We start from the raw sequence: 25,809 nt of genomic DNA, 5'->3' as shown, positions 1-25,809 counted from the left end.
TTCGTCCTCTCTGCACTACCACTTTGAAACAGGGTGCTGGTCTTCAGAGAGGTCAGACTGGGCTACATACTGGGAGGCAGGGTAACACTCCTGTTCTATCTGGTTGTGGTTTCCCATTGTAAATCTGTATCTCCCTCTGCAGACTGGTGCTGGAGGCAAATGAACACACCACAGCCTCTGCTGTCCCTCACTGAGGTGGAGCACGGCTTCCTTCCACCGCACCTTCCACACCTAGACTCAGTCAATAAACACATGCGCAGTGGAGCCTATTACTATGTTCAAAATAGCACCCAACATGTCAGTGATGGTGCAAAGCCCTAAGCAGGAGGACTTTGGCTGGGTGAACACAAGGATTGTTATTGGGTAAAGGGAGGCCAAAAGGCTGTTTTCTGCTTAGGGGCAGCCTCCCTTAAAGTAATAGTAACCTCCCTTAACCTCCCCCAAAGAACAAAGTTCTTGGGCAAGGCCAGTAGTTCACGGTCAATCCAAATGTCCTGTACCAGTTCAAAGAACCCACCCTACGGATCGTCGTAAATATAAATGTGCTTCCTTACCTACCATTTTGGTTCTGCTCTCTTCTACCCAAGAGAGAGAGAGAGACAGAGAGAGACAGAGAGAGAGGAGACAGAGAGAGAGAAGGAGGGAGGGCCTTTGCAGCTTAATCTCCAACAAGCCTTTCTGCTGATGGAGCAGGCTAGTTAACTGTGCTCTTACTTATACCTATTAGGTAGGGATGACTTCAGTCATGTCTAGCTAAGCAAGTAGAAATTCTCCTTAGGAAGTAACTAAAACTATTTTATTTTATTTATCCTCCTCCTTCTCCTCCTCCTCCTACTCGTTCTCGTTCTCTCTCTCTCTCTCTCTCTCTCTCCCCTGTCCCTCCCTCCCTTCCTCCCTCCTTCCCTCCCTCCCTCCCTGTTTGGGTGTGGGTGGTTTGCTGTCAGGCAGGGTCCATATGAAAAAACTTAGTGAACAACTTGTGCGAATTCCTCTCTCCTGTGGAGGGCTGGGTTGTGCATCTGTGGCTTTCCTGAGGCCCTAATATATGTGGAGAAGAGGCTTAGCTCCTTCTTTAAACCAAGAATATGCTTAGAGGAGCCAGTAATGGTTTGGAGCCTGGGCCCTGAGGACTTTTCCCTGAGGCCCCAATGTAACCAGGAATATACTTGGCAGAGCTGCTAACGGCCTGGGGCAAGCCTGGCTACATATTCTGAGAACCCCACTTTTCCCAACATTTGGGGCTATGATTATCAGACCCAAGGCCACTGCTATGTGCTTGGCTGTGTCATGCTCTTGAGATGACCTGTCCTTGTGTGGCATTGCTTGATTAGCTTCTTGGTGATTTTATCCCATTTTACCCCTGTAAATAATCTATAAGATGCTCTACTTTTTTTTTTTTTCATTCTTCAAGACCTGGTTTCACTTTGTAGCCCAGGATGTGCTGAAACTTGCTCTATAGAACAGGCTGGCCTTGAGCTCAGAGATCCACCTGCCTCTGCCTAGAAACATTGGGATTAAAAGTGTGCACCGCCATGTCCAGTGATGCTGTGCTTGTTAAGAAGCTTGTTTGGCATAAGAGATTGCTTTTACAAGACCTCCTGCCCACAGGTTTATCTTCCCTATTTCCAGTTTTTCTATCTTTCTCGTCTCCTGGCACCTCCCTCTCAGGATATTGTTACTGAAGAGTGACCAGCAGGTTCAGTCATATGGCCAACTGAAGGCATGTACCTGAGTACAGGAGAGAGACTAGGCATTCCTGTGATACCTCTGTCCATATCTGTATACTGATTATGTATATATACATGAGAAGTCGCGCCCAGCAGAGAGGAATCAGGAGTAAATGTGGGACAGCCAAATTCTGACGACGACGTTTGTAACTTTAGACACCTTGTTTGTGCACTCTAGTTCTTATAATGAATTATTAAAGCACTTCAAAAGCTTCTTTATTTTCGTTCTAAAAGCCAGCCCTTGCTTCCCTGACAAAGTTTCTGTGAATTTAAAGGCATGAGAACATGCAGGTAAAACTCAGACAGAACACCACCTATTAGGGCCAACTAAGCTTCTACACCACCTACCCCCAGCAGGGGCGGAGCCTAGTGCAAGGGAGGAGCAAGCAATGGAGGGATAATTTGTGCTACGAAATTTGCTTTAAAATTGCTTAGATCCACAGGATGAAGTTAATTTAACTGTAATACCACACCTCAAATTTCTGGTTACTCCATAGTCCAAAGCAGACTGGAGGAGAAAACAATTTTAAAAAACTGTTAAAAGGTTTAGGAACAAAAAGTGACATCAGTGCTTAAGTTACTTCATGATGCCAGAAGGAACAAGGAAAATGGATTTTTTGTGTTGGTGTTATGTTTTTGGTTTTGTTTTTGATGAAAAGAGTTATAAAATCTCCAAAAATGGCTCCCACTGGTTCCTCTGAGCCAGTGCTCCTACCACAGCAGGGGTTTTGCAGACCAATGGGCCAAAGACAAGAAAAGACACATGAAGACATTAAGAAAATTAGGAAGATCAGCTGCAGTGGCTGGGTGGCTCTGAAGGCCACTGCACTAGCTCCAGGAGGTGACAGAACCTACAGCAGGGGAGGAAGCTTGCCTGTGTGGGGACTTTGCTTATTCACTCACTCACTCACTCACTCACTCACTCACTCATTTGCTTTACATCCCTACAGCAGCCCACTCCCTCCTCTCCTCTGGGTCCCACCCTCCTACCCTCTTCTCTCTCTCAGCCCCCTCCCCTTCTCAGGAAATGAGAGCCCCCACCCATCAACTCACCTCAGCACATCAAGGATTTTTTAAAGGTGGCCTAGATGCTGGTGGCTGGGGGCACAAAGGGTGGGGTGACTGGCAGCCTGGCAGCCTGGCCTTAGGCCCCAGACCCTCCTCCACCCCAAGCCTCTCAGGAGAGCCACTTGCTAGTGAAGGTGAGCCAAAGCCATGGCCTGGCATGTGGCACAGAGCAGGCAGGACAAATGTGCCTGAGAGGCCACAGGCAGGCGTTGACACACACAGCTTCATAGTGACAATACTAAAATATTTCTGACCTCCAAGTCCTTTTTCTATTTTCTCCTCTGCTCTGATTAATTTCTGCACATCAGGTTTTACCACCTCAAACCTCCAATTGGAAACACTCTCTTGGATGCAAAGGAGGTCTAATGAGCTCCCATCAATCCAAGCAGAGCACCTGTTGCTCTCAAAATGACCTGTGGCATTTAAGCTGACTCTAGAATGTGGCATTTGACCCTCCCATTTCTGGTTCACAGGTATTTTTTCTTTCTCCATATGTCCTTTAACCCCGTCTCCTGGGTCAGTCTGACAGAATAGCCTTCTGGCTCTGTGACTGGGACAAGGAGCACAGAGCAGCCTAAGAGAAAAATACAAAAAATAAGGGCTAAAACTGAGCTGGTAACATGTCCTTGAAGAGAGTTACAATGTATCCTTCCTCTCTTTTCCACCCACCCTATCAACTACTTATGAGATCAACTTCCTGGACACAAAGAGATGTTTATGTTATGATTTTGATGTTTTCTTTAGTTTAATTTTGACATAATTTGACAGGATACATAACAGTAACATAGTACTTCCAAAAACTAACAGTTTATGGCTGACAAATTTCAACAACATCAGCTACAACAAAATAAAGTTGCTAGGGGTAAAGAGCTGCTAAAGGTAGGTAGCCTCTGTTGGGTCTCAATTCCCTGAGGAGTACTTAGTTGTTCCAAGCAGGCCTTCTCAGGAAATTTTTTATGAAGGTGGGATGGGGCTTACTCCTATAGTACTACTAAATCTCATGGTATTAATAAATAAAAATCTGATGCGGCTAAAATAAAAATATCTTTATAAATAAGGGTTTGTATATAAAGATTGAGATAGATATATATTTGCAAAAAAAAGCCAAAGAGGGTTCCTCATAACCTATAAAATCCCAAGTAAGTTATTTAAAGTACACAGAGGATGCATAAGCTATATAAGGCATATGAAGAACAAAAATTAAAGGCCATATTATGCATTGAAGTTTATAAGGTCCATGTTTAGCAATTAAAAACAGGCTGTAAAGTATATCAGATTAAGTTTTTAAAATATCTGACTCTCATTACATAATAACTGAAAGTATCAGACTGATGTAACTGATCTTCTGGGTGATTTTCATGTGCTACCTTGCACTGCTCTCTTGAATGATTCTGGGATATCATCAACTATCCCTATATGTTTGTCACTGGGAGGTTCCTATGTGTCCCTTCCATCTTTCTGACCTATAAGGCTTAAGGCTTTGGGGTCCATGGAGACTGATATACAGTGCTTAAAATACTACTTCATTCATCACTTGAATTTTCCTTTCTCTAACAACCCACAAGTTGCCCAAGCAGATAGATAGTCCCCAGGTTGCAATAAAGACCCAATGCTCTGCTCTCAAAGCACAATCCCCCTTTGGGTACTGTGTTCCATGGCTCTAACATGGTCCCTGGTTCTAAAGGACTCTGTGCCTCTGGATGGACAAACTCAAGGGCTGGTTCAATTGTCCTGGGCGGGGCCCACCTGCTCAGGGTTGATATCCTGAGATCCCCTCATTGAACCCGATCCTGTTTTAATGTCTACAAAAAGGAAAAAAATAATAAAAGACTCAACTAGGCTTTTGGCTGTTAGCCACAGCTCTGGACCTCTTGATCATCTATGGGACTTTTAGAGAGGAAAAACAACTGTAACATGTTTGGAATCAGTGCTTATGTTAGCCCTCCACATATATTATTTACTCGGAAAGTACCTCTGCTCCAAAAAGTAGGGATTGTTTCCAGATTATTTGTATCAGCTGTTTCTCTCTAATTGTATAGATTTCCCATCCAAACTAGCCAAAGATACACTGTACTAGTTACAGGATTTAATCTGCTTTACAACCTTCCACCTCCATTCAATATTATGATTAGAATACGTGTATTGATAATTCCTTTCACAATGCTAGAAGGTATTAGTTGGTCAGAGAACATAAGAGTCTCTTGGAGATTCAGACACTGGTAAACGCTTCTGGCCTTTAAAAATAAATAATAATTAAAAAGGAGGGAACTTCTGAAGCCTGGACTGACCAACCAAGGCTTTCCCTGAGGCCCTGACCTATGGGCAATGCAATATATCCTTCTTCTCAAAATTAGGATTCTGTTTGGCAGAGCTTATAATAGTCTGGGTCCAGTCCTCGGGAGCCTGATGTCCCCCAGAAGCACTGATGTATAGGAAAGGAAAGAATGAGGCTCATTCTCTGAAACCAGAATTATGCAGAGTAGAGCTGGTAATGGGCCGGGGACACAGTCTTGGAGGAGCTATGGCTCCACATCCTGCAACTTCAAGCCTTCCATCACATGGAGCTGTGATTACCAGAACCAAGGCCACTATGTCCTTAGTCTATAATGCTCTGGAGGTGCCCTGTGTTTCCCCTGTGATTCCCCTGTGTAACTTTGAACAGCTTCCTGCTGACTGTGTCCCACTGTATGATAACATCTGCTGACTTTGTCCCATCTCTCCACTGGAATTGGTGTATATGATGTAGTACTTCTTATAAACCTGCTTGGCTTAAGACAAAGATGTAGCAAGATTTTTGGTGTCTTAAAAAACCCAGTTATGGTATGTAAATATCTTTTGGTTTTAATCCCAGGCCTGGTCTATGTGGCTGCTTCAGATTGTCCACAGCAGCAGACTATTTGCCTCCTGTGTGGGTGGCAGGGCTGCAGTTCGGCCAACTGGAGATAGTTTAATTCTGGGGACTCTAGAGAGGGGATAAAAAGGCCAGAGCCTCAAGAGAGCAGGCCTGGCTTTTTGTCTTGCTGCTGCTTTGTCACATGGTCATGAGAAAAGAGGTGATGAGTAGATTTTGGAAGCCAGGTGCTGTGGTGCAGGCCTGTAATCCCAGCATTTGTGGGAGGCAGAGACAAGCAGATCTCTGTGAATTTGAGGGAGTCCAGGACAGACAAGGCTATATAGAGAAATCCTGTCTTGAAAAACCAAGCGACTAAACAAAATAATATTAAGAAGAAGATGAAGGAGGAGGAGGAGGAGGAGGAGGAGGAGGAGGAGGAGGAGGAGGAAGAAGAAGAAGAAGAAGAAGAAGAAGAAGAAGAAGAAGAAGAAGAAGAAAAAGAAGAAGAAGAAGAAGAAAAGAAGAAGAGAGATGAGCAAGGCTCAGGATCCAGGGCTCCTCAGGTCCTCAGGGTTGAGATATCCCTTCCTAGCAGCAGCAGCAGCTGGAGAAGGAGCCCCCGGAAGAGTTTTGAGAAGGAAAGCAGGAAGACCTTTCTTTGCCAGCTCTGCTCTGGAGAAGACTGGAAAATCATGGTAACTTACAAAGCTTTTCTTTGTTTCCCACTTTTTGTGAAGGGAACCTCTTCCTATCTACACACCCCATTAACAATGTGCTTCAAGCTCCTCCCTCATTCAGCAGACAGTGTTGTTTACTAAAGGGTAAAAGACTTTGACAATGCACTCCAGTTTGTCCCTTTAGATGTCTGAAGACAGGCAGTCATGTAGGCAGAGGAGAAGCCAGTTTATGCCACATACATGTATTGTAAGGACCCTCTCTCAGCCAGCCTGGGAACGTGACCCAGACAAGCTGGCGAAAAGGACCCCAAAAGAGTTGAAGGCCAGCTCAGCTTCAGTTTCTGAGATTAAGGTGGCCAACCAAGATAAACACTTTCAACTAAGGAAATTCTCTGAAATCTCCCCATCACCCCTCTTTGCAAAGAACAGCTCCCGAGGCCAACGACCCCTGAAGTAGCCAATAATAATTAGACAAGCACCCCTAGCGACCACCAGAGCCAATCCTAAAATAGGGCATGCAGCCCCTCCTAACCTTTGTGGTTTTAGCCTTTAAAAAGTCTGTAACAGTGACTCGTGGTGTGCCTCCCCCCCTCCCGGGTGAGTGCTGAGTCCCCCTGACGCGCATCAGCAATAAACCTTGTGCTTTTGCATCAACACTGTGGTCCGCAAGTGGTCTCTTGTGACGACCCCCTACTACCCGAGTGGACTCTAGGGTCTAACAGTATCACCACCTTACACATGAGTCATTTCTCTTTACTGGGGTCCTGCCACAGCACAGCACACCTTTCACCAGTCACTTCTGTCATTCTCTGCATCACAAAAAAGACCAGTAGGATGTCATGTGTTCAGTACAGCTGTGTTTCCAATTGGCTAGCCTAATCCATTTTGTTTTACATCTATGGCTACTTCATCTTCCAGAGGGACAAGCCAGAGCTCCTGGGGAATACTGTGGGGAGCAAATTGACTAATGTGGCTGTGGTGAGCGAGGCACAATCTCCATTGACAAGAGCAAGGCCACATCCAAAAATGGATGAGGCTTTTACCTCCCAGACATTCCCCTCTGAAACATAAGGCCAAGAAAGATGGCATGAAGTCCCAACAGGGGTTTCCCAACACACAGACACCTGCAGGCATCCTTTCCCCAGGGCCTTCTAGTACACTGAAAAAGAGCAACATCCCTGTAAGTGCCCCCTGGCAACTGCCCACCTCAGGAGACAAGTGGCCTGAGCAGAGATGGCACATCTGATCATGGGACGGTTCCTCCATCGGATACTCGTAAGATCGAAGGGGCAGTGCCTGCACCAGGTAGCTCCACAGCATACCTCTGGTACGTGATGTCCATACCTCTGGTACGTGATGTCTAAGTAGACTTGCCATTCCATCATGAAAGCTGACCTCTCAACCATATCCCTAAGAGAGGCCACTGAGGAGGAAGAGGAGGAGTGAGAGGAAGTGGAGGAAGGGGAGGAAGAGGAGGAAGAGATGGACAAGGAGGAGCAATACACAGATAACACAAGTATAATCTGCGCACCATTCAAAAAGAAAACAAGCTCATGTAAGCCCAGTGCACTAAAGACTGGGAAAAAGTCACCATTTTTTGAAAATAGGCCAGTTTCAGTTCTTACTACATTAAAACAAATCTCGTGGTGCTAAATAAACATCTTAAAGTTGAGCCAAGAGTCTGCCTGCTATGCTATCTGACCCTTGGAACTAATCTGAAGGCCCAGGCTTCCACACCCTTGGGTCAGCCTTGCCCTTCCATGGACAGCAGCCACAGTTTTATGCCCTCAGCAAACTGGATGCATGAGGCTATAGCTACTGACCCTATGGTGTCACCTCACAGTAGTCAGGTATCTGGAAGCAGGAGATTCCATTCTCCTGGGACCCTGCCCTCTGTAGATGTTACCAGGAAATTTTTGTGTAGCAACCGCGGTTCAGAGCCAAGCATCTCTTAGCCCTGTATAAGCACACCTCAAACTACTGCCTGTCTGCTAAGAGATGGACACTACTGTACCCTGGCCAAGGAGATGCAGGCCTTTCCTCTCAGTGCCATGGGGTAGGAAATTGCCTGACACATGAGCAAGACAGACACTAGAAACTTTGTAAAGGAACCTGCAAAGGCTTGCTACAAAATATCGTCCACTTAACATTTTTTTTTGGCTTATTGAGATGGGGTTTCTCTTGGTAGCCTTGGCTGTCCTGGACTCCCGTTGTAGACCAGATTGGCCTGGGACTCACAAAGATCTGCCTTTCTTTGTCTCCAAGGTGCTGGGATTGCAGCTGTGTGCCATCTCACCTGCCCCCCTAATACATGTTCGTCAACCTCAAGGAATCAGAGCTATATTTAGGATTTGTAAGATAAGAAATAGCTGGATGGGAGCCAGCCTTCCTTGCTGGGGAAACCTCTCCACAGAGCTCTTGCACTGCAGAAGGACTAGTGGCTTTCCCTGTTCATCACACATTCGCCAGGGCATCAGTGTCAACTCAGTGCCTGGCCCTGGACTTGGCACCTGGTCTCCTGGATGTTGTTCATACACTACATGGGTGTGGGCTGGAATAACAACATGAGGAAGCACACATGATGTGGGGGGCGGGGCACAGACACTAACTGCTGTTTCTCTGTGCAATCCACAGTGCAGCAGGGGATCTTTAGATCAGAGGGCATCTCCTTGCAGTTCTCCATTTCCCTAAATACTGAGATACTTGGGGCCATGTCAGCAAGGTTGGGTGCACCACAGGAGGGAGAGCCTCTTTACCATCCCCATCATGAGGGTATGACAGTCTGGATGGGTCTGGGAACAGCATGGAGTGGGCTATGTTCTGCAAGCCAATGGTGGCTCAATGTTGCCTTGCCTTTAGAGTCTGCACTGTGAGAGTGAGCTGACAGGGCCTTTACTTAGCTGCCTTCTCAGCACCATTCCACCCTGGCTCCTCTGAGCCCACAGTAGTCACACTGTCCTACTCAAGTGAGGAGAAGTCCATTTTGGAATATATCCTGCTACTCTCTACTAGGTATGGGCTTCTAGCATGGGTTTTGGGGTTTGAAACTTGGTTCTGGTGCCTCAGCTGCAGCCTGGTGAGTAGAGATTGAGCTTCCAGCTCCACCCAACCTTGTAGGCTGCTGAGAGTTCTGGGCACAGCAAACACGGCCTGATGATGAGAAACTGCGGATCTAACGACAGAGACCTGCCCTCCTTGCACTTCTGGAAAGCTAAGAGGAGGCAGAATAAAGTTAGTCACAGCATAACTATTAGATGGGGTGAAGCTGTACATTTCTGGCCAGACCCATTGTATCTAGCCTGAATCTGGAGTGACAGCAGTTAAGCTGTGAGTCTGCCTTTGGTCAGTGATCATTATCTCAGAGTCTTTGTGTTGTTGTCTTGAAGGTTTCTCAGAGCCTTTGCATAAACCCAGTGCTCTGACCTGTCTGACAACCCAGGAAGTCTCATATGCCTGAGGTGATGGCTCTTTCCTGATAGCCCCTAGATCAGATAGGAACTTTGTGAGTGTGGAAATTGACTCGAACAAGATGCTTTTTCTTATTTTGAGACAGGGTTTCTCTGTTTTAGGCCTGATTGTCCTGGAACTCACTCTGTAGACCAGGCCGGCCTTGACCTCACAGAGTTCCACCTGCTTTGGCATCCCCTGAGTGAGTGCTGGGATTAGGTGTAGTGGTACCTTTTTTATGTAACAATAAAAGTGATTTTAGGGCCAGGTGTCATGGTGCATGCCTGTAATCTCAGAAATAAGGGAGGCAGAGGCAGGGAGATCAAAATGAGTTTAAGGCCAGCCAGTTCTAAAATGTGGATCTACAACAGACAAGGGTACACAGAGGAAGCTTATCTTCGGAGAAAAGAAAAAAAGGAAGGAAGAAGGAGAGAGAGAGAGAGAGAGAGAGAGAGAGAGAGAGAGAGAGAGAGAAGAGAAAGAAAGAAACCTTATCTATACAAAGTAAGTCATTCAATGAGATTCCAGCAACCATGCTTAGTAATCCTTCCTGTGTGGTTTTTTTTCCAACTCACTGACTTTTAAACAGACATTTGTTATACTGAAGTAGCCAGGAAGCCGGCATTAGTTTTGTTGTGCTCAAAGGCATCAGACACAGCTATCTGCCCATTTTGCCTGACAGAAGGGAAGTGGTTCATTATGGTGAAGGGGAACTAGATGTCTTTGGACCTGACAGTCCAGAATTTGTTGACCAAAAGGGGCAGCATGGTCTCTTCTGTAAGTGCTTCTCAGCTGAAGTTAGGGTTGGTACTGGAGGCAGTGACCTCAGAGTGAGTCAGCAGGCAGGACAATCAGAGGACTGACTGTCTCTATGCTGATGTCCACTAACACAGCTTTGACACCTGAATAGGGCAAGGGGACACTCCCTCCTCTGTGTTCTCTCAGGCATGGCCACTTCTGTTGGCAGGACCTTGTGGAGCCTTTCTCTAGAAGCCTCCATCCTATCCAGTGAGTGCCACTTCCCCTCCCCCACCCCAGACTCTCAAACTGCACAGACAGGCACAAGAGCACCAAACCCCAGGTTTGCATGGCCTGTCCTTAAGCAAAACCCCACTGCTGTGCATGATGTTGAGAAGGAGCAGAGCATCAATGTCAGTGGAGTTTCAGGGCACACAGGCCATGTGACCTGGGCCTCCTCACTGAGCTCACAGCCTAATGGCAAGAAGGGGAGGGCCCAGGAGGAGCAGCACAGAGCTTGCCACCTGCCTGCCTCCACACTCGGGAGGAAGGTGGAAGAGTGTGTGGCAGGAGGTGGGGCAGGCCTAGCACTGCTTGAGACCCTCCAGGAGGGAGACCACAGCCACAGGAGGGCAAAGGGCACAAACTCTGCTCCAGAAGTTCCTGTTTCCTTCGCTTCAAGTGGATTCCAAGGCTTTCAGTCTTAGGGTCCCTGGATGGGCAGAGCCTTGTGGTCACCAGGCAGCACAGGCCTCCAGCTCACAGTGTCCTGGCCATGCATCCAGGTTCAAGTCGAACGACCCCCACCCCAGGTGACGGGATGCACAGCACCACAGAGTACCATTGGTCAGGCCTGAGCCAGCTGCTTGTGTAAAACTGTTGAGGGAAGTTTACAACCATCCACTCAGGTGCCTTTGTCCAAGCCCTGACCCATCTATTCTTATCTTTTTCTTTTTGCTTTCCCACTTTTCTTTTTTCATTTTCTTTTTTTCCTAGAGACAGGGTCTCTCTGTGTATCCTTGTCTATCCTGGACTCACTTTTAGACCAGGCTGGCCTTGAACTCAGTTCTCAGCCTGCCTCGGACTCCTGAGTGCTGAGATTTGATGTTTGGTGTTCTGCAGACATACAGTCTGTGAGATCACTGGAGCAGGCTACTCTAACCATTAGGGGCACCATTGGATCAGGCTCATCCTGAGGACCTCTAAAGAGGGCAGGGCCACGGGGCCACAACAGCTGTCCCAGAAGGAAGTCAAAAAGGAATATCAGGGTTGGGCCAGGGCTGAATGGAGAAGGAGTCTCTGAGGAAACTTGGAAGGAATGTTAGGGTGCACTGCAGCAGGAGGACTGGTGCTGGTCTTGTGGGTGGTGCTGTGACTGCTGAGATCAATAGTGGTGGGCGGGGCATGTAAGCTAGGATGGAAGGGTGGGTGGATCTGGACCTAGTAAGCATTAGAGAAGGAATCTTTGTGCACTGTGGAATCCCTTGGGTACAGGTGCTGGCAGGGGAGGGGGAGGGGCGGTGTTCTGGAGTGCTTAGAGCTGAGCCTGGGAGGTAGACAGACTGAGGCAGAGGTGTGAGGGCCAACCTGGATGTGTTGGGCACACTAAATTACTAGAAAAGCAGGAAGTGGTAATGTGTTGGGGGTGTGGCTATGGGTCCTGCAGTGTGGAGGTAAGGGGCAGCCAGAGTGGGAGGCTAGGTGATCTCTTACGAAATAGGGCTGGGCTCTGGATGTTGACCAGAGAGGGGGCAGGGTTACCCTAAGAGCAGGACATGGCTGTGTAGGTGTATACTAATGTGGGGTTTTGAGAGCTGACTGAAGAGTGGTGGGCTGAGCTCTCTTGCTGATACAGGGGTTGGTTGAGGTAGTCTGGCCTTTAGCTCAGTGCTGGACTGTGTCAATATAACTTTTGATACCTACTGAGTGTTGCCTGGACCTGCTGAAGGAGAAGAGTGTCCAAGGGCAGTTTCTTCTGTGGAATTTGTTGTGGGCTGGGCTGTGTGAGTGGTGAGATAAGTGAGCAGGGAATGCAGAGCACCAGGCCAAGGCTATGATGTGAGTGGTCACTTTCTCAGGAGGGGGCAGAAGGCCTATAGAAAGATTGGCTGAGGCAGTCATGGGGGCATTAGGAACTTTGGGCTGGCCTCTCCTAACTGGTTGTTGCTTTGTGCCAGACCACCTGCTGCTCAGCTTGACCAGCAGAGGGTGTATTTGGACTTTCCCAAGGTGAGTTGATTGTGTTGCCATGGAATATTTTTTCTGTTCAGACTATTTGTGCTTAATCTGGAATCTGGTTTCAGGCCTTGCCTAGGTTGATCACAAAATGGAGTTTCCTTTGCAAAATGCAGTTTCTTTTTCTAAAGGGAGTTTGTTTGGTCCTTACAAACAAGATAGTTTAGACTGATGGTTTTATTTTACATTTTAAACCATTTGTGTGTGTCTGCAGATATAGGCAGATACTCTGAAAAGCATATTCACTATTTGTCATGGAAGCCATTCAATTGTAGAATAATATAATTACCTGAATCCTAGGTGGCATTAAACAAAAAAGCATAAAAACCCAACATCTACAGGAACTCAGAAAATGCCAACACCAGGTTGTTTCAGTTTTCTTTAGGTATTTTTAATGATATTCAATAATACTACATGTGGTTTACAATCATCTATAGTGAGATCTGCTGCCCTCTTTTGGCATACAGGCACACATGCGGTGTAAATAATAAATACATCTTTAAATAGAATTTTTTTCTTTAAGATCCTAAGGTACAGCTTTTATTTTAGTCCTTTGAATTCACATAGTGTCTTTTCTTGGGCTGTTTAGCTTTGTTTTCTATCTTTGTCCTAGTGTCAGATGGTCTCCTGACCCAGGACAGGTATGTTGGGGGAAATTTCAAAACAAGCATGCTTGGGTTGTAAGACTGGGTGTCTAATCCAGCTCCACAGCCAGCAATAGAATTTCAACCAAAATTAATGAAAAAAGATGGGGAACAATATGTCATTCTCACCAAAGGAAAAGCCTACCAAGAGGGCATTCCAATTCAGAACATCTTTGAACTATATACAAGGGCATACATCTTTATTAAAAAACAGAACAAAACAAAAACAAAACCAGAACAAACTTGTTATTAAAGCACATGGAGATTCATACACCACAATTGTGGGAGAGTTCAGTGTCGCACTCTAACCAAAGGACAGATCACTGAGGCAGAAACAAAATAGAGAAATAATGAAACGAACAGATGGAATGAATCCAGTGGAACCAATGGTTATCTACAGAACTTTTCACCCAAGCACAAAGGAATATTCTCTCTTCTATGCACCACATGGACCCTTCTCGAAAATTCGTAGTATATAGTCGGTCTCAAAGCAAACCGTAACTTATACAAAAATATTGAAATTACCCATTGTGCTTTCTCAGATCACCATGGATTAACATGGATCTCAACACCAGAAATAACAAAAACCCTACACAATCATGGAAAATGACCAACTCTCTACTCAGTGACAACCGGGCCAGGGAAGAAATGAAAAAGAAATTAAAGACTGTCTAAAATTCAATGAAAATGAAGGCACATCATACCCAAGCCTATGGGACACAATGAAAGCAGTACTAAGAGGAAAGTTCTTAGCACTAAGCGCCTTCATACAGAAATTGGGGAGATTCCATATTAGCCACTTAATAGCTCCTCTGGGAGCTTTCACAACAAAAGAGGCTGACACACCCAAGAGGAGTAGATGCCTGCAAATAATCAAACTCAAGCTGAAGTCAACAAACTAGAAACAGAGGACAGTACCAAGTGTGAACAGAAGCAAGGGGCTGTTTGATAAGAAAGTCAACAAAATAGACAAAAGACACACACTTAGCCAAACTAACTAAAAGGCAGAGAGAAAATATCAAAATCAACAAAACCAGAAAGGAAAAACAGAACAGAACAACAGACACTGGGGGGGGAACCAAAGAAACATTAGGTCTTACTTCAAAAAACAGTAGTCTACAAAATTGGAAAATCTACATGAAATGGACAATTTTCTTCGTAGATTCCATTTACCAAATTTAAATCAAGATCAGGAAAACAAGTTAAATACCTCTATAACCACTAAGGAAAAGAAGCAGTCATTGAATGTCTCCCAACAAGTGGGAAAAAAAGCCTCGGGGCCAGATGATTTTAGCTCAGAATTCTACCAGACTTTCAAAGAAGAGCTAATACCAATACCCTTCAAACTATTGCACAAAATGGAAACAGAACGAACATTGCCAAACTCACTCTATGTGGCCACGGTCATTCTGGTACCTAGAACACACAAAGACCCACCAAAGAAAAAGAATTTCAGGCCAATTTCCCTTATGAACACTGATGAAAAATATACTCACAAACGGAATCCAAGAACACATCAAAGATATCATTTGACATTACCCAGTAGGCGCCATACCCGGAATGCACAGTTGGTTCAACATATAAAAATCCATCAATGGAATCCATCATATAAAAAATGGAAGGAAAAAGAAAACATGATCATCTCATTAGATGCTAAAAATCATGTGAAAAATGCAACACCACTTCATGATAAAGGCCTTGGAGAGATCAGGGATAAAAGTTCTGATAAGCTGGAGCATTGATGACTTACTAATCAGTCCCAAGCCAAAGATTTTAATTTCACTTGGGTGGTATTCAGAATATAGACTTGAGGGTGCCTCTCATCATGCTAAAAACAACTCTGTCCAATCTGTATACCAAGTCATCTGGATTGGGAAAAGAATGTCCATGCTTTTACTGGGTCTCAAAGGCATAAGCCTACCCTAGATGTCTTATAGACACAACTTTATCTTTTGTCCCTAGTCTGTATTTGTTTCAGCAGGTTTTTACCTGGCTAACAGACTCCATCCAGAGCTGCTGAGAGCTGGATCTGCTGGAAGTTGATGTAAACCAGTCTCACAGATGTGACTACTCCCTGTCCATTCAGCTGGATCAGCTAAACCAGATGCTTTTGGTAAGTGCCCTGTTACCTAGCCTTTGACAAGCTTTTCAGACTTTCTAGGCCCCAATAACAGCGCCCCTAATGTCACCAGGAAAAAAAGTGACAGAAGAGACTGGCTTTGCCCATTGTCCCACTTTATAGCATGAAATACTGAGTCAAGGACAACTCTCTGGCTGGAGGGACAAATGGCCACAAGGAAAAAAGCTCTTAGTTCTGTTTAAACCAGTCGTGCTTTGTGCCCTCCTCCTATTAAGCAAAAAGTGGGTGCCATCTGGATAATGGTCATGAGAGCACAGTACCTGGCGCTACAACAGGCCATGTCAGAGGAATACCTGTCCCTGTAGCAGGCCAACTCAGCGAATAAGTTTCAGGGAGACCCGTGATTGGGCCTTCAGGGGACCTGTCAGAGGGGGAATGAGAGACCAGCAGAACTAAAATTGGATTTCAGGGTCACTGGGACAAAGGATAAGAAATAGGCCCAAACAGGAGAGCAGGCATGATAAGGCATATCTGACCAGCTGAGGGGCAAAGCACCAGTGTGGCTGCTGGAGGGCAGGGAGGGTCCTGGAATTCTGTGTTTGGACAATGAAACTCTGTCAGTTCTCAGTTTGAATCTTGACACACCTGACCTTTCCTCAGATGAGCTGGGTCAAGTTGCTCAACTTCATCCAGGAAAGAGTGCCTGGGGCTCATACTGAGAGCCCAGCCCAAGGCTGTCTGTGTAATAGCAGTCCTGGGAAGGCTTTGTGAATCTCTGCCTGTGTGCTGGCCTGGAGTTTCCTTAAATAGTCCCTGGACTTCTCACCTGGATGTGTCCAGCCTGGGAACTCACAAGCCTCACAGATGTCTCCAGCTCAGGTCAAGTTCCTTCCCTCCATGAGATCCTAAACCCTCTCAGGAGAAATCAGCTGGTGCTGTAACCTGTGGACCACGGTGGGGACCGATCTTGCGTGACGTGTACATGACCCAGCTATGTCTATATAAAATAGGATTTCCTGAATTATATCTGATGTGCGTTCATCTTACCTGTTCCTCTTGATGTCTTCCCTTTCCATCAGAATGAGACTGGCTAAAGACTCACCCGCCCCACCTTTCCTCCTGAGGTACTTTATGTAAGAAAGACCCTTCCTGCCTTGCGGGGTGGACACCTGGACATAGCTGAACTGTGCCACCTCATTTTTCTTAGCTTCAGATAGCCACAGTCCTTGGGGGAAGGTCCAAATTCATGTCTGGGGACAGGTCCTCTCTTGGTTCCCAGTGGTTGAAGCACTTTTGTCAGGTTTCTGTACTGGAGAGTGTCAATCAGGTGTTTCTGATTTCAGGCCCTCAGGGGAAGTGTATTTCTAAAGCTGGGTTTCAAGTATTCTTGAACTGGGTGTGAGGGGCCACTCAGAGTCATTTTCTGAGGCACCTTAGGAATTGTTGCCATACTATGCTGTTTGCATACACGGCCTTGCAGCTTTGAAAACAGTAGTTAAACTCCTGGAAGAGTGACAGATAGACATCGCATTCTAAATTCCTGCAATGGTATTGGGGGTGAGCTCCTGGGAGTGGATAGTCTAGTCTTCAGAATCTGCAGGAAAATGCAGGGGCCTGCTGTTTTGACTTTTTTATTTTCTCGTTTTTCAAGACACTGTCTCATTGTATAGCCTTGGCTGTCCTTGACTCACTTTGTGGACCAGAATGACCTCAAACTCAAAACCATGCACCAGGCTTTTCCTCTTGAATGCTGGGTCTAAAGGCAAGCGCCACCAATGCAGGCACCCTTTGGATCTTGAGTCACCCTTGCCAGGCATTTCCAGAGCTGCTTCATCATGACTTCTGTCTCCTTTCTCAGAAAGATGAGCCTTTGTGCATGGAGTACCGCTGGAGGCAAGAGGGAGCCAGGAGTGTTTGACAGAGGGGGTAGGTATTGGCAACCAGGTAAGCTGTCATGGTCATTAATGAATATGTGAGAAGGCCCTGTCCCCCAGAGAGAGGACTGCATAAAGCATGCATGGCTCTCTGCTGGGTCCTAGGGAACCCTGAGTGGGAGCTGCCACTCCTGCCAAGGAAAACTGGTTTTCTAGGAAGGGGAGCTAAGATGCACTTTGGATGGACTTTGGAAATTCGTAAGAGAGCAGAGAGGAGGCCAGGCAGGGTGGCCATCACTGCAGATTCCACCACAGGGCTTGATGGTCCCTGCCACAGGCTCAGCCATCATGTCAGGGTAAAATATTGCCAGGTGTGGGAGTGTGCCACAGTGCGAATCCTAGTCCTCAGAGGCGCATGCAGGACCAGAGTCCTTTGGACATAGGGCACCCCCCAGACAAAACCCTGCAGCAGGTTTTGAGAGCTGCCCAGGCTACAGGTCTCAGATTCAACTCATCCTTTCTCTCCCCCTGCAGGCCTGTGAGTCTTCATCCCTCTGAGCTGCAACAAGTCCATTCCTGTGTTCCCAAGGATATCAGCATGGATCCAACTGTCAGCAGACACACAAGCAACCTCCCAGACAGCTCTCAGTCCCAAAGCAGGGCAAGGGGCCTGGATCTTGGCCACATCACAGGAGCTGAGGCAGGTGAGGTGGAGGCCACTGCAACCCACTCAGGGCATCCATCTGTTGGCAATAACGCTGGGCTCTCCCCAGTGGCCTCAGAGCCCCCTCTCCTGACTATGCCAGGGGCCCTGTAAGTAGGGCATCATCTCTTGCGTCTTCTGGCAGACTAGTAACAGAACTGGCTGACCCACACTCTCCCTCACAAGGTGTCCTCAAAAGAAAGATTATTGATGTAGTTCACTTCCTTCTCCTCAAGTACACTAGGAAGCAGCTGACATCTAAGGCTCAGATTCTGTACATAGTCCTCCGCAGTTACGAGGAATACTACCCTGTCATCTTTTCTAAGGCCTCTGATTGTTTGAGGCTGCTCTTTGGCCTGGAGATAGTGGAAAGAAACGCCCTGGACCACATCTACTCTGTTGCCCTTGCCCTTGGGATCACCTACCATGGCACTCAGCATAGTTTTCCAGGCGTACCCAAGACAGGCCTGCTACTAATCGTACTGTGTATCATCTTCATAGAGGACAACTGTGCTAGTGAGCAGGCCTTCTGGCGCGTACTGAACAACATGGGGCTGTTTGTGGGCAGTGAGCATTTCATGTACGGGGAGCCCAGACGTCTCATCATGGAGCATTTTGTGCAGGAAGGGTATATGGAATACAGGCAGGTGCTTGACAGCGATCCTCCTTCCTTTGAGTTCCTATGCGGCCCAAGGGCCCATGCCGAAACCACGAAGATGAAATTACTCAAGTTTTTTGCCAGCATCTTTAAGCAGGATCCCAGAGCCTACCCCTTTAGATATGCAGAGGCTTTGAGAGAGGAGATGGACAGGGTCTAGGCCAGGAGGGCCGGGCAGATGGCCCTTCTGGCTCTGCCCTGCACAAGTTCTACTTCCCACACGGGCAGTTCCCATCCAACCCCAGTACAGGCAGAGTCAGTCATCCAAGTACCACACCATCATGTGACACAGGGTGGGAGGAGCTGTGTGAACCACTCTCTTCTGTTCTTCCCTCTACTCTGTCCTGTCTGGGTGGCTTGAGGTTGTCTTGTTGTTATAGAATGTTGCTACTTTTACTACAAGGCTCATGAACCTGGGATGTCTTAAGTCTGCAAATGGATTTAGCAATGCCCTTGCTGTTGTTCATCCACTTCAGGAGAAGGGTATTATTGTCTAAACAAATGAGAATGACTTCCATCTAAGTTGTGCTATTTCTCAAGCTACGATGGCATTCTAAGTGTACGTTCCCAGGCACTGGGGAAGGCCTTGGCCTTTCCCTGACAAACAGAATAAAATGATCTCAATTGCTTCCTCAGTTTTAGTCTCCTGTTCTGGTTAACTGCAGTGAAGGCGAAGGGAAGGTGAAAGAAATATCTTCTGCATGCTCTCTCTGAGCACCAGCTGCTCTGTGAGAGGTCCTGGGTTAGCAGGCAGCCTTAAGGCTGGTCCACCCTTTTCTAGGAAGTGGTGTCACTCAAGTGCCCCAACCCTGTCAGGAGGACAGGTGAGAACTCCCTTCACAGCACAAATACAGCAATGTTGCCGAGGGGTCACCTTCAGCTAGTAGCCCCAAGTTGGTGGAGTAAACCAAGGCCCTTATGCGTCTCAGAATTACTAACCAGGAACAGGGCCTAGGGTGGTGTGAATGACTTAGGGCTGAGAGAAAGGAAAACTGCTCCAAGCTGCTGTGCTACTGGCCTTGGCAAGGAGGAATGCCCAAGAGGGCATTCCAATTCAGAACATCTTTGACAAATATACAAGGACACCCAGATTTATTTTTTAAAAAACTGAAACAAAAAGCAATAGTAAAATCAGAACACAATTTTTATTAAAGAAAAAATCATACAACGATGTAGACACCTCAATTGTGGGAGAATTCAGTGCCCTACTCTAGGCAATGGACAGACCACTGAGGCAGAAACAAAATAGAGAAATAATGAAATCAACATATGGAATGAATCCAGTGGACCCAATGATTATCTACAGAACTTTTCACCGAAGCACAAAAGAATAGTCTTTCTCTTAGCACCCATGGAACCTTCTCGAAAGTGGTCAGTGTATAGTTGGTCACAAAGCAAACCATAACAAAAAATTGAAATTACCCATTGTACTTTCTCAAATCACCATGGATTAAGATGGATCTCAACAACAGAAATAAGAAAAACCCTACACAATCATGGAAAATGAGCAACTCCCTACTCAGTGACAACTAGGACAGGGAAGAAATGAAAAAGAAATTAAAGACTGTCTAAAATTCAATGGAAATAAAGGCATAATATGCCCAAGCTTATGGGGCACAATGAAAGCAGTACTAAGAGGAAAGTTCATAGCACTAAGCTCAGTCATACAGAAATTGGGGACATTCCATACTAGCCACTTAACAGCTCCTCTGGAAACTGTCACAACAAAAGAGGCTGACACACCCAAGAGGAGTAGATGGCTCCAAATAATCAAACTCAAGCTGAAGTCAACAAATTAGAAACAGAGAACAGGAGTAAGAATGAACAGAATCAAGGGGCAATCCTTTAAGAAAGACAACAAGATAAACAAAAGACACACACTTAGCCAAACTAACTACAAGGCAGAGAGAAAATATCCAAATCAACAAAATCAGAAAGGAAAAACAGAACATAACAACACACACTGGGGAAAAAAAACCCAAAGAAATATCAATTCTTACTTCAAAATGCCATAATCTACAGAATTGGAAAATCTAAACGATATGGACAATTTTCTTGGTAGATTCCATTTACCAAATCTAAATCAAGAAGACAAAAACAAGTTAAATATCTCCAAAACCCCTAAGGAAAAGAAGCAATCATTGAATGTCTCCGAACCAGGGAGGAGGGCAGGAAAGCCTCAGGGCCAGATTTTAGCTGAGAATTCTACCAGACTTTCAAAGAAGAGCTAATACCAATACTCTTCAAACTATTGCACAAAATAGAAACAGAAGGAACATTGCCAAACTCACTCTATGGGGCCACAGTCATTCTGCTACTTAAAACACACAAAGACCAATCGAAGAAAAACAATTTCAGGCCAATTTCCCTTATCAACATTGACGAAAAAAATATTCACAAACCGAATCGAAGAACACATCAAAGATATCACCTGCCTATTTCCCTCACCCTCACCCTCTCCCTGTTGGGCATGGAACAATATGGAATCCCCATCAAGTCCCAGGATACTGGAATACTTGTGTCACAAAAGGGCTCTGAGCCCTTCCCCAAGTCCCCGGAATGCTGAATAAACCTCAAGGCTCCTTCCCTTCAGGAACCTCATAAATTGGCTCCTGGCCCCCCCACGTCATGGTTTCAGATATCCCCATGGATGTAGATGGGGATGCAGAGGTTTGAGGGGGTTTATGACCACAGTCACTGTGAACTTTGCTTTAGGACCCAGCACAAGATGCACACTTGCTTCACCCTTTAGGCCTGTGTGCTTGGGCTCTGACGCCCTGACTTGCACATTGACCAAGAAAGTCATGTGACATCTCCTCTCTAGAAAACTCTGAAGTAGACCCCATGAGCTGATTTCCACCAGGAAGGACTAGAGGGAGGGGAAGGGGCTCGTTCCCACAAGAAGACCTGTTCTAGGGCAGCACATACCACAGCGACTGAACTATACTCCTGGGGTCACCCTAAACACAGCCAACCTTCCACAGCCCCCCCCCTCGGGACCTAGTTTTATCCTGTCATTCAGGCAGTCCTCTTTCCCATGAGGAATGCCTCAATGTGGCACCTTTGCAATGGCCCTAGTCAAGGAGCATATGGGGCTTGTGTGTCCATGTGGTTCCTGTTTATCATTGTGGGCCCCACTTGGTTCTTGGCTGACCAAGGCTATCAGCTGCCTCATTAGGGGACCACCTCTCCTAAAGTACTCACCTCCCCTCAGTAAGCATGGGGAGCCCATCTCCCTTCCAGGAACATCACAAAATAGTGCTTAGTTTCCCAAAAACCAGAATGTGTGCTGTAAAGGGTGGGGGAGGGCCTCCAGACTGGCCCTAACAAGGAGGCATGGTCCATGCTCCAGGCACCTCAGATAATAACACTAGCACCCCCACTGCAACCATGGATGAAGATACTGGAATAAATATATACTGCGTGTCTTGTTGTAGGAAAAAGCCCCTTCCCTTCCCTCTTGTCCTTCCCAGTGGAAATCAGCCTTTGGATTCTACTTCAGAGTTTTCCAGAGAGGAGAGGACAGCTGGGTAAATTTACTATCTACCTAGATGCATGCTGCTTCCTGTGGTCCTTGACCCAGAGAGAAGAAACCTCCCCTTGCCCTGGCTAGCAGCCCCAAGCTGGACCAGCATGAGGTACTCATTTCTGTTCCCTGTGAGACCTGCCCTCCTTGCTCTTCTGGACAGCTAAGAGGAGCCAGAATGCAGTTAGTCACACCATAACAATTAGATGGGGCGAGGCTGTACATTTCTGGCCATGTGTCTCTGAGGCAGGGCTCCTGGGGACCTACCTTCTAGGAATTGGGATCACAACAATAGGGCTAGTGCACAGCAGAATTTTAGCAGACTCATTGTATCTAGCCTGAATCTGGAGTGACAGCAGCTTGGCTGTGAAGCTGCCTTTGGTCAGTGATCATTATCTCAGAGTCTTTGTGTTATTGTCTTGAAAGTTTCTCAGAGCCTTTGCGTAAACCCAGTGCTCTGACCTGTCTGGCAACCCAGGAATTCTCATATGCCTGAGGTGATGGCTCTTTCCAGATAGCCTGTAGATCAAATAGGAACTTTGGGTATGTGGAAAGTGACTCCCAAGAGATGCCTTTTCTTATTTCGAGACAGAGTTTTTCTGTTTTTGGCCTGGTTGTCTTGGAACTCACTCTGTAGACCAGACAGGTCTTGGTCTCACAAATTTCCAGCTGCTTTGGCAATCCCTGAGTGAGTGCTGGGATTAATGGCAGTGACACCTTTTTTGTGTAACAATAAAAAGAGATTTTAGGGCCAGGTGTCATGGTGCAAGCCTGTGATCTCAGAACTAAGGGAGACAGAGGCAGGCAGATCTAGGTGAGTTCGAGGCCAGCCAGGATAAAGCATGAGTCTAGGACATACAAGTCTACACACAGGACAAAAGAAGGAAGAGAAAAAGAGTGAGAGACAGAGAGAGAGAGAGAGAGAGAGAGAGAGAGAGAGAGAGAGAGAGAGAAGAGAAGAGAAGAGAAGAGAAGAGAAAGAAAGAAACCCTATCTATAAAAGAAAATATAGATTGCTTCACCCAGATAAAATCTGATAATCACAGAGTAGTAAGTCATTCAATAAGATCCCAGAAACCATGCTGAGTAAACCTTCCTGTGTGTTTTTTGTAACTCACTTTTAAACAGACATTTGTTCTACTGAAGTAGCCAGGAAGCCTGCAGGAGTTTTGTTGTGCTCATAGGCATCAGACACAGCTATCTGCCCATTTTGCCTGACAGAAGGGAAGCGGTTCCTTTTGGTGGAGGGGAACTAGATGTCTTTGGACCTAACAGTCCAGATTTTATTGACCCAAAGGGGCAGCATGGTGTCTTCTCAGCTGAAGTTAGGGTTGGTACTGGAGGCAGTGACCTCAGAGTGAGTCAGCAGGCAGGACAATCAGAGGACTGACTGCCTCTATGCTGATGTCAACTCACACAGTTGTGACACCTGAATAGGGCAAGGGGACACTCCCTCCTCTGTGTTCCCTCAGGAAAGGCCACTTCTGTTGGCAGGACCTTGTGGGGCCTTTCTCTAGAAGCCTCCATCCTATCCAGTGAGTGCCACTTCCCCTCCCCAACCCCAGACTCTGAAACTGCACAGACAGGCACAAGAGCACCAAACCCCAGGCTTGCATGGCCTGTCCTTAAGCAAAACCCCACTGCCGGGCATGTTGTTAAGAAGCAGCAGAGCATCAATGTCAGTGGAGTTTCAGGGCACACAGGCCATGTGACCTGGGCCTCCTCACTGAGCTCATAGCTTAATGGCAAGAAGGGGAGGGCCCAGGAGGAGCAGCACAGAGCTTGCCACCTGCCTGCCTCCACACTCAGGAGGAAGGAGGAAGAGTGGGTGGCAGGAGGTGGGGCTGGCCCAACACTGCTTGAGACCCTCCAGGAGGGAGACCACAGCCACAGGAGGGCAAAGGGCACAAACTCTGCTCCAGAGTTTCCTTGCTTTCTTCTCTTCAAGTGGATTCCAGGGCTTTCAGTGTTAGGGTCCCTGGGTGGTCTTAGCTTTGTGCTTACCGGGCAGCACAGGCCCCTAGCTCACAGTGTCCTGGCCATGAATCCAGGTTCAGGACCAAAGACCCCCACCCCAGGTGAGGGTATGCACAGCACCACAGAGTACTATTGGTCAGGCCTGAGCCAGCTGCTCCTGTAAAACTGTTGAGGGAAGTTTACAACCATCCACTCAGGTGCCTTTGCCCAACCCCTGACACATACTTTCTTTTCTATTTCTTTTTTCTTTCTTTCTTTTCTTTGTTTCTTTCCGTTTTTTCTGAGACAGAGTTTCTCTGTATAGCCGTGGCTGTCCTGGACTTGCTTTGTAGACCAGGCTGGCCTCGAACTCACAGTTCTCAGCCTGCCTCTCCCTCCCAAGTGGTGGGATTAAAGGCTTGGTCTTCTGCAGACATACAGTTGGTGAGAGCAGTGCAGCAGGATGCGCTAACCATTAGGGGCACCATTGGATCAGGCTCATCCTGAGGACTTCTAAGGGGGCCGGGGAAAGTGTCCATAACAGCTGACACAGAAAGAAGTCATAAAGGAGTGTCAGGAGATGGGTCAGGGCTGAATGGAGAAGGAGTCTATGAGAAAACTTGGAAGTAAGGATAGAGTGCCCTGCAGCAGGAGGACTGGTGCTGGTTTGTGGGTGGGGCTGTGACTGCTGAGGTCAATAGTGGTGGGCGGGGCTTGTATGCTAGGGTGGAAGGGTGGGTGGATCTGGACCTAGTAAGAGTTAGAGAAGGAAACTTTGTGCACTGTGGAATCCCTTGGGAACAAATCCTGGCAAGGGTGTGGGAGGGCCGTGTTTGGGAGTGCTTAGAGCTGAGGCAGAGAGGTAGACAGACCCAGGAAGGGTTGTAAGGGCCAAACTGGGTGTGAGAGGCCCCCCTGATTACTAGGGAAGCAGGAAGTATTGAGGTGCTGGGTGCCTGGCTATGGATCCTGCAGTATGGAGGTAAGGGGCTGCCAGTCTGGGAGGCTAGGTGATCACTTACAAAATTGGGCTGGGCTCTGGATGTTGACCTGAGAGGAGGCAGGGTCACCCTAAGAGCAGGATGGGGCTGTGTAGGTGTATACTAGTGTGGGGTTGTGAGAGCTGACTGAAGAGTGGTGGACTGAGCTCTCTTGCTGATGCAGGGCTTGATTGAGGTCTGGCCTTTCTCTGAGTGCTGGATTGTGTCAGTCTAACTTTTGGTCCCTACTTAATGTTGCCCAGAACCGCTGAAGGAGAAGGGGGCCCAGGGCTGTTTCTGCTGTGGCAGTTGACATGGGCTGGGCTGTGTGAGTGGTGAGATAAGTGAGCAGGGAATGCAGAGCACCAGGCCAAGGCTATGATGTGAGTGGTCACTTTCTGAGGAGGGGGCAGAAGGCTGAATCCTCACTTGACCTTCATTTGGCAGAGAACACCTGTAGCAGTGGGGCACTGTGACCTGCTGAGATAGAGTAGTGGGTGGGGGCTGTGGATGCAAAGGTCAGGGAAGGGCAGTGGGTTTCAACCTTCCTAATGCTGGGGCTCTTTAACGCAGTCCCTCATGTGTTTCGTTGGTATTTCACAACTGGAATTTTGCCACTGTTAGGAATGGAACCACAGATACATAGGTGGTGTGGGGTTCACG

General features: G+C 46.9%; 1 protein-coding gene across 1 annotated transcript; it reads left to right on the top strand.

Annotated features, from left to right (window-relative positions):
- Positions 1-295: 295 nt before the first annotated feature.
- On the top strand, positions 296-18,844 carry LOC311601946 (melanoma-associated antigen 10-like; the record flags this gene model as incomplete). The annotated part of the gene is made up of 3 exons (XM_084789701.1): positions 296-363; positions 17,858-18,027; positions 18,213-18,844. 3 exons carry the CDS (start codon positions 296-298, stop codon positions 18,842-18,844), a joined length of 870 nt encoding a protein of 289 aa, XP_084645827.1.
- Between the last annotated feature and the right edge of the window lie 6,965 nt (positions 18,845-25,809).

The sequence above is a fragment of the Acomys minous genome (genome assembly GCF_964271855.1).
Source record: "Acomys minous genome assembly, chromosome: 7".
Classification (NCBI taxonomy): domain Eukaryota; kingdom Metazoa; phylum Chordata; class Mammalia; order Rodentia; family Muridae; genus Acomys; species Acomys minous.
Note: the sequence above shows the minus strand (reverse complement) of the source record. Positions and strands in the feature narration are given on the sequence as shown.